The sequence below is a fragment of the Peromyscus leucopus genome, chromosome 8b (assembly GCF_004664715.2).
Source record: "Peromyscus leucopus breed LL Stock chromosome 8b, UCI_PerLeu_2.1, whole genome shotgun sequence".
In the NCBI taxonomy this organism is placed as follows: Eukaryota; Metazoa; Chordata; class Mammalia; order Rodentia; family Cricetidae; genus Peromyscus; species Peromyscus leucopus.
This window is the reverse complement of record NC_051086.1, coordinates 87191686-87209780: the sequence shown is the minus strand read 5'-3', so window position 1 is coordinate 87209780 and position 18095 is coordinate 87191686. Positions and strand designations below refer to the sequence as shown.

At 39.6% G+C, this 18095-nt stretch overlaps 1 protein-coding gene across 8 annotated transcripts in view; it reads left to right on the top strand.

Annotated features, from left to right (window-relative positions):
• Positions 1-18095, top strand: part of Tlk2 (tousled like kinase 2) — a 114035-nt gene that overhangs the window by 66027 nt on the left and 29913 nt on the right. For 7 of the 8 annotated variants that reach the window (XM_028865141.2, XM_028865140.2, XM_028865143.2 and 4 more), the window contains 6 exons: positions 385-480; positions 1678-1770; positions 7536-7646; positions 8073-8209; positions 14140-14292; positions 17115-17181. In XM_028865141.2, coding sequence (XP_028720974.1) covers positions 385-480; positions 1678-1770; positions 7536-7646; positions 8073-8209; positions 14140-14292; positions 17115-17181 — 657 coding nt within the window. The remainder of the gene's footprint in view (positions 1-384; positions 481-1677; positions 1771-7535; positions 7647-8072; positions 8210-14139; positions 14293-17114; positions 17182-18095) is intronic. The other variant, XM_028865144.2, reaches the window with a different exon arrangement.

Below are 18095 nucleotides of genomic sequence, written 5' to 3'. Positions count from 1 at the left end.
TAAGAGCAGCAAGTGCTCTCACAGCCGAGCCATTCCTCGCGCCCCCTCAGGCCTTTCTGCTTGGACTGTTGTCCCTGCATTGTAGACGTCACTCAGCTCTTCTGACAGAGGCTCATTGAACACAGTGGAAAAGGAAGTTATAGGAATAACTGACCAATTTACAGAGAACCTAATTTGTAATATTTAAAGCCTACCTTCAAAATGAAAGTAACACATCCAGCTTTTGATTCTCATATTTAACTTGTTTTATTTTCCTCTTGGTCATGACTTTTGACTTGAATTAGAAAAGGTTTGTTTTATAAAGAGGTAATTGTTTCTATTCATACACATTTGTGGAGAAAGATGCAGAACCTTCCTGTGATTGGTGATGTACTTTTATTATAGGCTCAGCAAAACAGCCCTTCTTCTACGGGTTCTGCCAATACAGAACATTCTTGCAGCTCCCAAAAACAGATCTCCATCCAGCACAGACAGACCCAGGTAGGTTGGGGACCAGTACGCTGCAGAGCTATACTCAGGACTAGGCCTAACCACATAGAAAGTCTGTAACTCTTCTGTCTGTCTCTCCTTTACCTTTGACTGTACTCCATTGTGTAGTCTCTTGAGAATTTGTATTATGAGTATTTCATGTTCTTTGGAAGGCATTTTAACAGGCCTTTCTTCACTTTTCTGGTCTTTTGTAGCAGGCATGCTTGTACTGCAGCAGGGAAAGGAGACAAGAGCACACATTTTGAAGGTTTCTGGGCCTAGGTTCAAGTTCTGGCTCTACTGTTCACATTTAATAGAATGTCAAATTAGGCTGATTCTAATTGCCTCAGGCAGTGGTGACAGTGGGCTTACAATAAATGTTAATTTACTCCTTTAAGAAAGTGGTTTATTTCTTAAACTTGCTTAATTACTCGGCAAGACCTACTTACATTTCAAAATGTGTTATACCAACACAATTTCTTCCTTTAACAGTCTTTAGAAATTTTCTAGCTTAGAGAAGGTTATAAACATTAACAGAATATATCTGAGAGCATTTCATATGGCTATAAATCCCAGCAATGGGAAGACTAAGGCAGGAGGAGCTTGTTTCAAGGCCAGCTCAGACTGTCCAAAGAAAAAGGAAGTTATATTTGAAAAAGATAGTAGATCTTTGCTCCAACTGTTACGATAAGTTAGTTTATTGGGTGTTCTTCTCTGTGTTCCTCTCAACACAGGATGCTTGTCAATTAAGAACTTTATAACAGATCTAATTTTTATTGGAACCACCAGTGTTTGGAAGCTGAAGAGACCTAGATAGTTTAGTGCTCAGAACTTTTCTGCCTTTCTGCTTTTTGTCTGTTTCCACTAGAGGGCACACTTGTTCCTAGAGACTTGTGTCCTGTCTCCTGAAGTCCTGTTTCAATTCCAAGGTGTTCTATATTTATTTATTTATTCAATGTACAGTATTGTGAGGATTTGTATAGTTAATTCCAGAACTAATGTTTTTGCAGTACAGGTTTAGTGGATGTTGCTAAGGTTTGAAGGATGGAATGAGTAAAGCAGATTTAATTTCCTGAGTTACCTATCCAACTGTTCATGTTAGCAAGTGCTTCAAAAAAAAAAAAATAAATAAATAAAAAGACAAGAAAAATGTGATGGCATGTAATGTTTTGTGACTAATTCTAAATTTGTTTGCTTTTGTCTTTGTAGTCTGACCTCACAATAGAAAAAATATCTGCACTAGAAAACAGTAAGAACTCTGACTTAGAGAAGAAGGAAGGAAGAATAGATGATTTGTTAAGAGTAAGTATGAGAGTATTAAGAGACTCTATAACAAGCACCACTGCTGCGTGTCTGGATCATGTGCATATTGTGGATAATTACTATAGCCAGATAACACAGTAAACCAGAGGACCCGAGGAGGAGCTAGAATCATGTCCTCCATTATGAATACCTTCTTTAAGTTGGAGAATTTATGATATAGTATTTTGATACTTGAATTTATGTTAGGGAAGCAGTTATGTGGAGTTGTAGTTCGTGTAGAATTATTGGATTAAGTTTCACGTTTTTACCATTTGAAAATATTAATGTGTATATTCTTGGTTGTTTTTTTGTTTTTGTTTTTGTTTTGTTTTGTTTTTTTTCTTTTCTTTTTATTTTGAGACATGGTCTTTCTCTGTAGCTTGGCTGGCCTAGAACTTAATATCTAGATTAAGCTGACCTTGAGCTCTCAGTGACCTGCCTGCCTCTGCTTCTGCCCCCTCCCAAGTGTTGGATTTAAAGTATGCAACACCACACCTAGTAGCTTTTGTTGTTAATTGTTAAGTGATTTATTGGCTGTTTATATGTGTATGTGTGTGAGTATGTGTGCACCACATATGTGCAGGAAACCATGGAGGTCAGGAGGGGATGTTGGGTCCCCTAGAACTAGAGGTAGTTAGTGAACCACTGTGTGTGGGGGTACTGGGAATTGAATCTGGGTCTTCTATAAGAGCAGTAAGTGCTTTTAACTGCAGGGCCATCTCTGCAGTCCCATTTCTTGCATTTTAAAAACCTATTTTTACATGGACCATTCAGCTCCTTTTGGATCTTTGACTTCCTACACTGTATGTGTACACATGTGTGCGCAGCATGCATGTACATGACTGAATCTTACTGTGTAGCCTAGACTGGCTTTCAATTTGTAATCCTCCTGCCACAGCTTCCCAAGTGCTGGCATAATAAGCCAGTGCCATCAAGTCTAACACCCTAGGAGATATATTTCCTTCTCTTTCTTCTTCCCCCCCTTCTCTCCACTTTTCCTTGATTCAGGATCTGATCATCATTTTTACTTGTTTTTAATTTTTTTTCAACTTTATGTGTGGATGTTTTGCCTATATATATGTATGTATTAGCACCACCTATGTGGTTGTTGCCCGTGGAGGTCAGAAGGGGTCATTAGATCCCCTGAAACTGGAGTTACAGATGATTGTGAGCTGCCATGTGGGTGCTGGGAATTGAACCTGGATCCTCTGCAAGAGCTCTTAACTTCCGAGCCATCTTTTTAGCCCTTAGTTTTACCTTTTTTAAGACAGGGTCTCATGTATCCCGGTGGCCATTTGTTACTTAAAAAATGGTATTTGCTTTGTGTGTATGCACACCTGGAGCCATGGTCTGTGCATAGAGGCCAGAGCACAACTGGATATTCTTTACCTCTGTGCAGTCTCAGGATTGAATGAACTCAGGTCTGAAGGCTTGGCATCGGGAACCTTAACCCTCTGAACCTTCCTGCAAGTATTTGTTCCTCTTAAAAATTTGGTATTTGGGGTTTTTGTTTGTTTGTTTTGTTTTGGAGGGTGTTCAAGACAGGGTTTCTCTGTGTAGCCCTGGCTGTCCTGAAACTCACTGTGTAGACCAGGATGACCTCGAACTCACAGAGATCCACCTGCCTCTGCCTCTCAAGTGCTGGGATTAAAGGTGTGTACCACCACCCAGCAAAAATTTGTATTTTTGACAGGACTCAGAAATAGAAGTGAGGACAGCCGGTGTCTCTTGGCAGTGTGTGCCTGGAATTGTTCTTTGGCTTCCTTCATTCTCTAGGCAAAAGTTTAGTTTATTCTACATCCTCTTATTTTTCCTAGTGCATTGTTTCCTCAGATCAATGTGCTGGTGTGTATGTTGCAGGACATGAAGGGTACCCTACTGAATCTTGGGCGCTTTGGTCCTGGGCTTCCTACCTTCTCTGTTGAAAGACTTTCAAACAACGTATGAGCAGACATCATCTTCTTTAGAGACACAGACTATTTGTAGACTTTGCTAGATCATTTGGGCTCTACAGTGACTGAGACATGACAGTATCTGTCAGTCCCAGAATACATCTCTGTTCTCTTTATATAATAATAATAATAATAATAATAATAATAATAATAATAACCAAGCTGAGAGCATTCAGATTGGCAGCCACAGTACAATGCAAGCAGATTTGTACTTTTCTCTCTTCAGTTCTCCATTCTCTACAACAGGAATGTCCCTTATTACCAGAAGGCTCACTTGACCATGGGTCAGGATGCCCTGCTCTGTAGGAATATCTGTGCTCTTGTTCCTAGTGTGAATTTGAATGGCAGCACTTTCATTCTTCCTCCAGAGCTTCTTACAGGACAGACATTTGTCCATTTACTTGAGTACATGTCTGACAGCCAGTGCTGGGAAGGAGACACCCAGCTTCATCTTGATGAAGCCCAGAATGTACTTTGTATATGCAACTTGTCATCACTGATCCACATTGTTTTAACTGAATGATTGGGCCTCCCCAGTGCCTAGGATTAAAGGGTGTGTGTCACCATGCCAACATTTTCTGCATTTTCAAACTGATGTTAACATTCCTCATTCAGAGTTAACATTCCTTAGCCTCTTTTTTTTTGGTTAGGTTTCCCCATATTTGAAGGAGAAGAGTCATTTATTCTTAACAATCTTACTTATATTTTGATTGTTTGCTTGAAGTATTTTTTGTTTGTGGGCAGTGAGTGTGTGTGTGTGTGTGTGTGTGTGTGTGTGTGTGTGTGTGTGTGTGTTGTATTGTATTGTATGCACATGTGAGCTGGGGGCAGGCCCATATGTGCATGTTGTATGAGCAGCATCCCCTCCCCCATGAGCTAGACTGGTGGTCATAAACCCCAGTGATTTTCCTCTGCCCCTCACACTGCTGGTGTTCACAGCTGTATCTGGTTTTTCTATGGTTGTTAGGATTTGAACTCAGGTCCTCATGCTTATACAACAGCACTCACACTTACTGAAACATCTTCCCATCTCCCTGGAACTGGTTTTATTTTTTTCCATTTGGGGAGGGGGGCTAGTTGAATTGCCAACTAAGATTTCTAGTGACATTGTCTATATAAATAAAATCCTTAAGCCAGGTGGTAGTGGAGCCCGCCTTTAATCCCAGTACTAGGGAAGCAGAGTCAGGCAGATCTCTGTGAGTTCGAGGCCAGCCTGGTCTACAGAGCAAGATCCAGGACAGGCACCAAAACTACACAGAGAAACCCTGTCTCAAAAGCCCCTCCCCTAAAAAAATTTTAAAAAAAATCTTTAGTCAAACTCCGGTATACATTAGGGTTTTATCCAGAGTAGCTTTGTTGGACTCAACAAGGATTATGGTTTTACTTCCTTTCTTCATAGCCTGTTTGTCAAGATGATGGTTTTAAGGGCGCATGTAGTAGAGCCCTTGTCTACATGACTCCCCACCATTGGGATGGGAAACAGTGTTGGAGACAAACCCAGACTGAGATGGTGGAATATGTGAAAGCTTACGTCCTAACTTGGTTCCACTTCTTGGGTGCCTCACCATCTTCCTCCGGCTTTTCTGCTACTGGATTCCCTGCCTGTCGTCTTCTGTGGATTGAACTCACAGCCTCTTCCCGTTCCCTTTCTGTTGTTAGAAAACGGTTTGACCAAAAACAGCTTAAAGGAGGGAAAAAGTGAATGTCCTTGTACTCCCAGGTCAGTCTAGCGTCGGTGGAGTCAGGACAGAACCTTGAAGCAAAACCGTAAAGAAATGCTGCTTGCTGGATGGCTCAATGCACATGCTTAGTTATCCTTCTTACACAGCTCAGGGCCATCTGCATAGGGATGCTGGGCCCCCAGTAGGCTGAGGCTCCTACCTACATCCAGACCATCAATCACCCATATGCATGCCTACAGCCCAGTCTGATCCAGTCAGTTGCTCGCTGTCTTTCCCATTACTTTAGGCTGTGCCAAGTTGACAGTTGTGATGAACCAGAACCGGGCCTCATGCGTGCTGAGCGCACGTGGTCTACCGCTGTCTGCACTCCTGAGCTCACCCCTCCTCCCGTCAACACACTCTGTTTCTGTCTTTGTTTGAATGTCAAGCAGTACTGAAGGAATGGATCCATCAACAAAGAAAACCCAGAAGGGCAGCTGCCATTTTCCCCAAATAGATTAGAATGTGTAGATTTGGTTGAAATCCCTCCCCCGTTTCCTGTCTGAAGACATTTTTGGCTTTAGAGCTCAAGCTAGCCTCTAACTCACCCTCTGCCACAGTGCTGAGGTTACAGGCATATTATACCTGGCAGAATTTGTGTTTCTGTGCTGGAGAATGTTGTAGGGTGAAGTCACAGATTTTTTTATTTTTATTTTTTTTAATTTTTATAATTTCCTTTCAGGCAGGTGTAAGTTTATCATTGAGTTTTCCCATTTTAGTGAGATGTTGGGTACTGTCAGCCAGTTCCTACCATAGCATAGCATGGACTCCTAGAAATGATTAATGTTAAAAACTAGACTTCAAATGCCAGAGGCTGGTTCTCCTTATCTCTCCAGAGACTTGGAGAGAAGGCTCACCTTCCGGAAGTGTGTTAGATTTTATAGATACACTCCTTGCTCATTTGCTTATAGTTCTTCAGTATGAGTTACACAGTCCCACTTACCCAAGTGGAGTAAGACTTTTCCTTTGACAACATGGTCTGTAGGATTCTGTAATAACAACTAATAGGAATAATTTACGCCTGTGTAGAGAGTAGATCCATTTGAAAAGGAAGCTGTTTCATACAGACTCCTTTAAAAATGAAGCTGCCCTGTAGTAGGCACATACCTTTAAGCTCTGTGATCGGGAGGCAGAGACAGGGAGATTTCTGTGAGTTCAAGGCCATCCTGGTCTATAATAGTTCCAGTACATCCTACATGGTGGGCTCCTGTCTTAAAAAACAAAAGCAATGAAAGACAATGGAGAGATGGTTCAGTGATTAAAGACAATTGCTATTCTTTCAGGGGCCCAGATTTGCTTCCTAGCACCTATATCATGGCTCACAAGCGTCTGTAACTCCAGTTCCAGGGAATCCAGTGCCCTCTTCTGGTCTCAGAAGTCATGCACATGGTGCACAGATGTACATGCAGGCAAAACACCCATACATTTTTTTAACAGCAAATTTTGTTGTTATAAAAAGGCTTATATCATTTAGTTGTTAAAAAATAAATTCCCCTATCATCCAAAGAAGCGTCGTTATTTGGCAAGAGTAGAGTTTTGTCCTTTTGTTCTTTTTTAACAACTGAGGGAAAAATTCAGGAATTACAAAGCCAGATTTGACCTTGGGTTAGTGGTTCTTCCTTTCTCTGTTATTTTAGGAACCTTGAATTTTTCAAAGCATCTAACCCGTCCTATAGGCTTCTGACCACAGCTAAATTAACTGTGTACTTACATCCTCACATTCTTGAAGCAGGATCTTATTTCTGTCTAGTGTGGGCATGGATGAGAGTCATTTGTGAGAACGCATGTTCCTTTTCTCTTTAGACATAAGCTTGAGGCTTTAAATCCTTGGTAAGCTCATGTTTAGCATACTTGCTTAAGGGCTTGGATTGGTTCTATAGCACTACCAACAGAACTTCTAAGTTGAAAACAGAGTAACTTGAACATAAACAGCACTCACATGGTAGCTTAAAGAATGATTAAAGGGGTGAAATGCTTCCTTTATAGAGGCATGCTTACTGCACAGAGTAATACTTTTTCTCTTTTCCTAGGAAGTACTTTCTACTAATCTATCTTCCTTAAAACTAATTAAAAAAATATTTTCCCACTGAAGGCTAACTGTGATTTGAGACGGCAGATAGATGAACAGCAAAAAATGCTGGAGAAATACAAGGAACGATTAAACAGATGTGTCACCATGAGCAAGAAGCTTCTTATAGAAAAGGTTAGTGATAATGTAGCCTGAAGTCCATATCTTAAGGTATTTAATGTGTGTCATTGCGTAACACCTTCTTAACTAAGATGAAAATATTGCAGTGTAGAATTTCTGAGGAATCAGATTCTTATGATTTGATAGCTAGAGGTTTTTCCTTGCATGTCCACCAGACCACGACTTCCTAGGTAATAATATGGACATGGTTTCTGGCTATTCATTGCTTTGAGTGTGAGGTTGACAGCTTGTCCCTGTTGAGTTTATTTCAGGTGTTGGATGTCTCCTCCCCTCCTTTCTTTTTTCCCCCTCCCTTCCCATCTTTCCCTTTTTGAATTGGTATATGATTTATCAACAGTATTTTCCTTGATAATCCTCTAATTTTCAGTTTGTAAGAATTGCTAGTTAAAGTGTTACTTGTTTTGGTCCTTTTCCCCTCAGTCCAAACAAGAGAAGATGGCGTGCAGAGATAAGAGCATGCAGGACCGTTTGCGATTGGGCCATTTTACTACTGTCCGCCACGGAGCCTCTTTTACTGAGCAGTGGACAGATGGCTATGCTTTCCAAAACCTCATCAAGTAAGTCTACTATCGGGTCGAATGGGGAATTGTTAAATGTATTTGGATTTTTCTAAGTTTTCTCTACTTAGAATCAGTAAAGAAATGTGGGGTTGGGGCTGGAGAGATGGCTCAGGGGTTAAGAGCACTGGCTGTTCTTCCAGAGGTCCTGAATTCAATTCCTAACACCCACACGGTGGCTCACAATCATCTATTATAGGAGCTGGTGCCCTCTTCTGGCATGCAGGTGTACAAACAGAGCACTCATACATAAAATATAAATAAATAAAATTTAAAAAAAAAAAGGAATGTAGGATCGGTGTGGTGCTACACACTTGTAATCCCATACTCAAGCAGCTGAGCCAGGAGACTCATGCTTCTGTAACATTCTAACGTAGAATATAAAACAATGTAGAAAATCAAAAGGATAAAAACTTGAGTTCTAAGTGAGTTCTGCACTGGGCCTAAAAGATTCAAAATTACTGAAGTAAGGAAGACAGATTCAGAGTTTTACTTGATTGCTTTTTAATTAATAATTTTTTTTTTTAAGTGTTGGGCTCAAACCCAGCACCTGATAAGAGCAGTGTGGGCCTCACATTGTAGGCCAGTGTTCTGTTACACCCTCAACTCTGGGTGGTACACTTTTATAAGGAGCCGGCTGGGCAAAAAGCAGTCTGGCAAGGACCTAGGATAGAAACTCTGGGATTGAACGTAGGACAAAACCATAAAGAACTTTGTGAGACATGTCCTTGGAGCTCTTTACAAAGATGGTGGCTAATCATCAGCAATAGTTGTTGTTGGAGGGCTTCTCTCCAGGTTCCACCAAGCCCTGCAGTCCCACAATCCATGTATAAAATAATCACTCAGACGCTTATATTACTTACAAACTGTATGGCCTTCGCAGGCTTCTTGCTAACTGTTCTTATATCTTAAATTAACCCATTTCTATAAATCTATACCTTGCCACGTGGCTGGTGGCTTACCAGTGTCTTTACATGTTGCTTGTCCTGGCGGTGGCTCCAGTGTGTCTCTCTCCTTCTTCCTGTTTCCCAATTCTCCTCTCTCCTTGTCTCGCCTATACTTCCTGTCTGGTCACTGGCCATCAGTTTTTATTTATATAGAGCAATATCCACAGCAAATAGTCCCTTCCTTGAGGCCAGGCCTCCACCAGTAGTTAGGCTAGTGACCAGCCCCACTGTCCACCTGTTTGTACCTTAGATCCTGAACACTCGTCCTCTATCTCAGAACTTTTGGTTTGAAACACACAAGCATTTATTCCAAATTGGAATTTAATATTTTAAATCCCCAAATTTGAACTGTGAGTAACAGCTCAAGATTTGGAAAAAGTGTGTGTGTGTGTGTGTGTGCGTGTGTGTGTGTGTGTGTGTGTGTGCGCGCGTGCACGCGCACGACATACATACACATGCATGCACACTCACTCTGTGTGTCTTTATTCCTGAAGTGGTGATGTATACCTATAATTCCAGCATTTGGGAAATGGAGGCAGAAGAATTGCTATCAGTTCAAGGCCAGTCTAGACTACAAAGCAAATTCAGGCCAGCCTAGACTACATGATGAAAACCCTGTCTCAAAAACAAGACAGACAGACACATAAACACAGAATGAGTGAGTGAGTGAGTGAGTGAGTGAGTGAGTGAGTGAGTGAATGAGTGAATGTGTGTGTGTGTGTGTGTGTGTGTGTGTGTGTGTGTGTGTGTTTTGTTGTATATCTATAATGTTACATTAACTTTTTTTATTTTGATTTGTTAAATATGTTTCATCTAAGACTGGAAGGTGGTTGGAGACATTGCATTTTTATTAGTAATTTACTTATTTCCTGTACTTAGGATTGAAACTAGGGCCTCATTCATGCTAGACAAGCACTCTTCCACTGAACTAAATAACTATTTTTAATCAAGACACTCCAACTTTTGATCTCCAGATCACATTTGGGACTTAGATTGTCTTTCCCATTTTTCTTTGTTGAAATAGATTGTTTAATGTGAATTGGAGAGCATGTTACTACTTTTGAGCAATAATGAAGCATAAATAACAAATTGGCCCCTGAAAGAAACCTACAACTATTGATGCTATATATAATACATACTTCATTATAATTAGCCTGAATTACACACAGTAGTAGTAGTAGTCATTGTTTGGTGTATGAAGCATCAACCTCAAACTTTGTTCAAGTGTGTTTTTACTTCTCAAATGTACCAAATGTGTGTGGTGGTGGTTGTTTTAATAAGAAGAGGCTGTCAAATCAGAGAATATCCTGAAAGTAAAGCATCATACCAGGTACCAGAAGTTCAGAGTCTCATCTTCTCTATGGAGCTAGGCATACCTGTGTGGTTCAAGTTCAGTAAGGCAGTTCCACCAAGGCATGCCATCCCATAGCACCTTGACCAAGAAGAGCAAATTGCCCATTCAACATTCATGAATAGGAGGTCAGATGATATTGCTACTCAAATCTCCTTTAGTAGCCTAAGTTGTGCCTGTTGTGCTGAGCTTGATGTCCTCAGACTGATTCTCGGGTGGGATAGTTGCTCCTACTGGCTTTTGACAATGGCTGCTTCTTAGATGACAATGGCTACTTGATTTTCGCTTGGACTCAAAAAATTGGTGGACATGTATAAGGGAATAAAATAATGAAAGAAATACAGCTTTTGCTGATAGCAGCATTTTGTTGAGTAAGCAACCTAATGCCTAGAAGGCTCTGAAAATTTTATATCATACCATAGTATAAAAATGATTTTGTAGCCGGGCGGTGGTGGCGCACGCCTTTAATCCCAGCACTCGGGAGGCAGAGCCAGGCGGATCTCTGTGAGTTCGAGGCCAGCCTGGTCTCCAAAGCAAGATCCAGGAAAGGCGCAAAGCTACACAGAGAAACCCTGTCTCGAAAAACCAAAAAAAAAAAAAAAAAATTGTGACCAGCGGTTAATCCCAGCACTTGGGAGGCAGAGGCAGGTGGATCTCAGTGAGTTCAAGGCTAACCTGGTCTACAGAGCAAGATCCAGGACAGCCATGGCCACACGGAGAAACCTTGTCTTGAAAAACAAAAACAAAAGCAAAATGATTTTGCTATTAGAGCGAAGTGAGACTTAGCAGTAAAGATTATAGACTCAAATTGCTCCTCCTGGCTGGGTAGCACTTTTTTCTTTTCATGGATATAAGTCACGTGAATGGTGGGCTGTACCTCCCATCTCTTGAAAAGTCATTTCTGGTGATACCCAGCAGCTGTAGGTATTTCCTAATGTTCTGCTTCAGTAAATACTTCACTCCTTTTTTCTTTCCATGTATCTCTGTTTGGCCTAGAACTCAGGATCCTCCCACCTCAACCTCTGCAGCTACAGCCGTGTGCCATTCTCAGTTCCAGTACAGCTTTTCAAATTCTTGAGTTGTAAAGGAGTATGTGTGATTACTTCACACATGGTGTTTCCATACATAAGAAACCCCATGACTCACCAGATAGGATTATTCATACCTGTAATTCCAGCAGTCAGGATAGTTCTGGGTCAGCATGGGCTACATAATTAGAGGCCAGTCTTTAAAGAAAAAAAAAATTCTTTTTAATTAAAAAAGGAAGAGAGAAAGGAAAAGAAAAGAGGGGAAAAAAAAGAAATATGTACCTTTAATCATAGTACTTGGAGGCTGTGAGGGAAGAGAATTATGAGTTAGTTTTAGACCAGTTCAAAAAAGAAATGTAAGCTGTGACATATAAAGTAGTTTGTAGATGAGGAAGCTGAACACCAGGCAGGCACCATTACTAGGTTTTATGGGAAGATCCAAGTTCCAAGATCATTTGATCTTAAACCTGAGGCATACAAACAGCCTCTACAGAAACTTCAAAATAGTGTTGTCTTATTTTATTCCTTGTCTCATATTTGAGAGGTCCTTAATTCTCTAAAAGAAAGCTTTACCTTCTAATTAGAAAATTGTATCAGTCTCTTAATATTTTTTGGCTAGAGTAATACTTTTTTCTTTTTAAAGTGTTTCTACTTTTTCAAAGAAGTTTATAGTTCTGAGAAATTGATGTCAAATATTATTATTCAGAGCACTGTTTTATTTAAGTTTCAGTCAGTGGTGAGACAGTAAAATTCTTTGTACTGAAATATGATTAGATAAGTATAATTTGACATGAATGCAAAATTGTGGTCATTTAAGATGTGGAATGCCAGTGAGGGTAAACTAAATTACAGTATTGTCATGCTTGTCTAGGTCTTTTCTCACATGTGTGAGGAGGCTACCTATTTTTTTTTTTTTTTTGGTTTTTCGAGACAGGGTTTCTCTGTGTAGCTTTGCGCCTTTCCTGGAGCTCACTTGGTAGCCCAGGCTGGCCTCGAACTCACAGAGATCCGCCTGGCTCTGCCTCCCGAGTGCTGGGATTAAAGGCGTGCACCACCAACGCCCGGCCTAAGAGGCTACCTATTTTAAAGTATTTTCTAGGGCGTCATCTAATTCTCAGGCAGATCCATGTTAAGACAATTCATTTTGTTGCTCGAGTGTCAGATCCTTTTTAATGGGAGAAGTTAAAATAATGTCTGAAAATTCGTTTTTTCAACTACATTGCCTACTAGTTATTAATAGTCTGGTTGGGTCTGGAATGCACTTTGCTGTTGAAGGTGCTAGTATTCAAAATATCAAGCTTTGTGGTTTAAAACAAAAGAGAATTTTGTTTTTTCATAGTTCAGGAGCAAGAAAGTCTGAAAACAAGGTATAGCAGGACTAAGCTCCAGAACTCAGTCATCCTTGGCCTCTCCCAGGTCTTGGTGTCCCAGGGCTGTGGTTTGTGGCTTTTAGCTTTAGTTTCTACCTCTGTCTTCACATGGGATGCTCCTGATGAGGCTCTCTTTGCTTTCCTCCTGTAAGGGCATCAGTCATTGGATTTAAGGCTCACTATGCCAGTATGACTTCTTAACTAATTTAGTGACCCTATTGCCAGATAAAGTATTGTTTTGGTAGTAGGGCATATTTATTACTTTTCTTCATTCCTGTGACCAAATACCTAACAAGTAGCAACTTGAAGAAGGACAGATTTATTTGTAGTTCCCTGTTGAGACAGTATGTTGTTCATGGTAGTGGGGAAGCAGCTAGGTCCATGGCAGTTCACACACACACACACACACACACACAGTGGTGGTATGTGAATACATTAGGTGGGGTGATAAATACATTAAAAATTGTTGGTATGAGGCTGGAGAGATGGCTCAGTGGTTAAGAGCACTGGCTATTCTTCCAGAGGACCCGGGTTCAACTCCCAGTACCCACATGGCAGCTCACAATTGTCTGTAACTCGTTTTCCAGGGGATCTAACACCCTCACACCAATGCACATAAAATAAAGTCAAATATATTCAAAGAAATAGTTGGTAATGTACATTTCCTATTATAAGACATACTACAATTTATTGAGATTTGTACTCCCAAAGTAAATCTAAATGAAGACATTGCTTAAATGACCTTATTATTTGTATACACAGCTAAACAGTTTGAAGAACACCCAAGGGTTGATAGGAGAATCTTTATGACACTTGATTGTTGCTGTATCTACGTTTACATGTTTAGGCAAGAGGTCTCAGAATATGTAGCCTACTATTTCTCCAAATATATTTTGGAATCTATGTACTCTGTGTTTATGGTATATGTATATATGGATGGATAGTCAGATAAATATGATGTTCATAAGCCTCCGTTTTTATTGAATCTGAAGAATGCATTCACAATACTGTATTCTTTAAAGGCATATTTTAAGTCTATAAGGCAGATAATTATCCACTTTCTCTTACCTTTAAGTCCTAACTAAGTCCTCCCTGATTCTTTGACTCTTACATCCTAAAGGCTAACTACAGACCTCTGACAATGAAGTCGTCAGACATGCATGTTTATGTTCATTCCACAACAATGACAGCTAAATATTTACCTTTTTCTGTGTCATATCTTTTATATTTCTAGGCAACAGGAAAGAATAAATTCACAGAGAGAAGAGATAGAAAGACAACGGAAAATGTTAGCAAAACGGAAACCCCCTGCCATGGGCCAGGCCCCTCCAGCAACCAATGAACAGAAACAACGAAAAAGCAAGACCAATGGAGCTGAAAATGAAACGTATGTTCTCGATGACATAAAATGCAATGCTCCTTATCTCCCAAATACAGATGTCTTGTTAAATACTCCTGGAAACACCTATAAATTAAAGAGGTCCCTAGAATTTGAAGATTTCTTTTTCCAGACATGTTAATGGATTTGTTCAACTCATATTAAAAACTATATAAGATGTATTAGCTGATTTTTTTTTTAGCCATGCTCTTTATTCAGAAATGTGAGATGAGAGAGAAAAGTACTGTTACTTATGGACAGCATATATTTTGTTTTGCCTGTTCATAATAAATTTATCATTAATAATTCTCACTTATGTGTAGCTCTAGGTTAGGATAATTTGCTATCATTTTATGGGAGTTGGGATTATCTTACGGAGATCATCTGGCTAATATTGTAGAATGCTCTTTACTGGTCAAAAGAGGACTTAGTAAATACAAGCTTTGGAGTAAGTCAGGAGGGACTAGAGATGACACCGTGCTTAAAAGCACTGGTTGCTCTTGTAAAGGACTAGGGTTGGATTCCCATTTCCCACATGGCAGCTAACGACTGTCTGTAACTCCAGTTCCAGGAGATCTGATGCCTTCTTACTTCCAAGGGCACCAGGCATGTGCATGGTACACAGTTATACATATAATTAAAACACCCATACATACAAATTTTAAAAAAGTAAGCCAAGAAAAAAGTAGCTGATATTTTAGGAAAAGAATATTTCATGATAAGACAATTCTTGACCTTATAACCATTTCCTTACCCTCTTACCCCCATGCCCCCATACCCCATTTTAGAAACGTAAGGAAACCACAAATACAGCAGTTCTCAACCTGTAGGTCTCTACCCCTTTGGGGGTCAAGTGACCTTTCACATGGATCACCTAAGACCATCAGAAAACACAGATATTTGCATTACGATTCATAACAGTAGCAAAATTACAGTTATGAAGCAGCAGCAAAAATAATTTTATGGTTGAGGATCACCACAACATGAGGAACTCTATTAAAGCATTAGGAAGGTTGAGAACCACTGCTCTAGTGTCTTGAAGTATAGTTACCTTTTTTCTGTCAGTCAACAGTTATTACATAGCCGTCCTGCACAAAAGTGTAGAAAATCCTGGGCTTAGTGCCTTCCCTCTCCATTCTTTTCTTCCTTTGTCTTTAATTGGAAGTAAATTTCTTATCCAAAATTAGTACAGACAGACAGACACAGACATTTAATTACTTACTAAGTGGCTTATCTTTTTAATGTTTGTATGTCAGTACACAGAAACACATTGTCTATCGTGTAATCTATGCCAAGTATGCTACTTACATTATACCTGTGTTAAAGTTCAGGAACTGGATCTAATTTTGTTTCAGTGAGAAAGATACTTAACTAGTCCTCACCCCATGTTAGGAAGTCTTACCTTTGACATGTGCATGGTGTGGAGCTTAAAGGAAACAACCCCAGTTTTATGTGTTCATAGTTTATATAGGAAAGACGAGCATCTGAATAAGCTAAAATTCACATTAAGTACAGTAATAAAAGTATCCACAGTTAGCTAAGTTTGAGAAACACTCTGTTATATGAACAAAAGTGCTTTAAAAACTAGAATATTTTCTATCAAAAAGCCCACATATTAGATTTAAAGATTCTCTAGACAACCCAAGTCATTGTTTTTTTTTTTTTTTTCATGAGTCTTGTGGTTACTTGCAATGGGGTCTACCCTCCAGTATTACTTAAAAATTACTTAATGCTGGTGCGAATGAGAAAAGAAGGTGTGGAGTGTGTGTGCATGCATGCCACAAGTACACACCACAAAACAATAATTAGAATTTAATCTAGACCAGTAGTGTGTTCATGAGTGGTTGCCATCTGGAGTCTTGTGGAAAATCCAAGCTGGAAGGCTTTAAGTTCACTTTCTAATTAGAGTGTCTGTGACTTGGCTCTTTCCTCTGACCAGGAGCCAAAAGCAGGCCTCTAAGTGAATCACATTATCCCTTCCTGGTATGGAACGTGTTAAAGGCATGGAGAATTCTTAGCTGTCATTTCTCTCTCCTTCCTTCCTTCCCTCCCTCCTCCTTCCCTCCCTCCCTTCCTCCTCCCTCCCTCCCTCCCTCCCTCCCTCCTTTCTTCCTTTCTTTCTCATTTCCCTTTTTTTTTTTTTACTGGAGTAAAATGGAGTACTGGATACAGGTATTTCTGCAGCTGTGGACTAAATTGCAGCAGCCCTAGGAAATGTGTTGTTACTTTTTTACTCTTGTATTTTCTTGTAGTTGAATCTTGAGGCTCTGTTCTGTGATTTTTGCTGGAATGATAGCTGTGTCCTCTTTTTCCTGGGAATTTAGTATGCATGTAAATAGTGCAACTTAAACCTTTGAAGTAGATGAATGTGAGGGAGGTAGAAATGGAGAAAACACACCTTTTTTTTATTCTTAGGATACAGGATGTATGTTTGGAGTAGATGTAACTAAGAATTAGTGCTTGTCCATCAAGTCAACCCTTTCTTCTTTGTTCTTTTTACATTATCATTCAGTAGTTAAAACATTTTGGTAGGTAGGTATTATGATCTATGTAACATGTCACTAAATAGTTCATAAATAATGTAAAAATATGGCTCACATGTTTTTCTTTTTTCTTTCTTCAAATTAAACTTAGGGGTCTTGAGTCTTCTTTACATCTCATCTGAAGTTACTAGTTTCCTTTTGATCTAAGGACTTCAGAATAACTGACTTTTAATGTCATATAAACATGAAACCCACATATGCCCTAGTAGCATACTATGAGTATTTCTGTTCAAATAAGCATGTTATTACCTCATATAATTTACTGACATGGCTACCATTGTTCTTCAGGTTAACCTTAGCAGAATACCATGAACAAGAGGAAATCTTCAAACTCAGATTAGGTCATCTTAAGAAAGTAAGTATAATGGGAAAATGTTTTTCAAGAGATGTAATTTCCACTTTATATAGGATACAGAAATGATTTGGACAAATACAATCAAAGCTTTGTATGCTGTAGGAATTCTGCATTGCTGTTCTTACTTTCATACCTTGTAGTATTTTTATTTTTAAATCAGTGCAAGCCACTAAGTGAGAGTATGTTTTACCCCAGTGACCTATCTGTAGAAAATATGTCAATTCATAGAGCTACCCACGTGATTGTCCTTAAAGCAGAAATGAAATACACAGAATTAATATGTCTGAGATTGATGGTAGGACTCCTGTGTTAATTTGAATAACATTAGTAGCTCTTATTTCTTGCCTAAAATAACTAACGGGAATATATTGTACCATCCATATTCTAACACCTAAAAGAATTTGTTGGTGATATTCACTGAGATCTTTTTATTGAGGGTCAGAGATATGGTGTCCCTTTTTGCTTTTTTTGAGACAGTCTTGTTACATAGCCCAGGCTGGCCATGAACTCAGGATCCTCCTGTCTCAGCTTCCTAAATACTAGGATTACAGGAATGTGGCAGTGTACCTTGCTTATCATTTTCATGTATGTGTGATATGAGGTGATTTTTTTGTTGTTGGGTTGAGGTGCCTCTGTGTGTGTGTGTGTGTGTGTGTGTGTGTGTGTGTGTGTGTGTGTGTGTGTGTGTGAGAGAGAGAGAGAGAGAGAGAGAGAGAGAGAGAGAGAGAGAGAGAGAGAGAATATGAACCCAAGGTTTTAAGGATGCTAGACAAGTGCTTTACCATAGACTCAACATCTCTAGCCCAAAAATATAATTGTAGAATGTAAATTTTTTTTTTTTAAGCTCTTATGTTGAGCAGCCCAGGTGCTGGAGAAATGGCTTAGCTGTTAAGAGAGTTTAAGGGCACTTACTG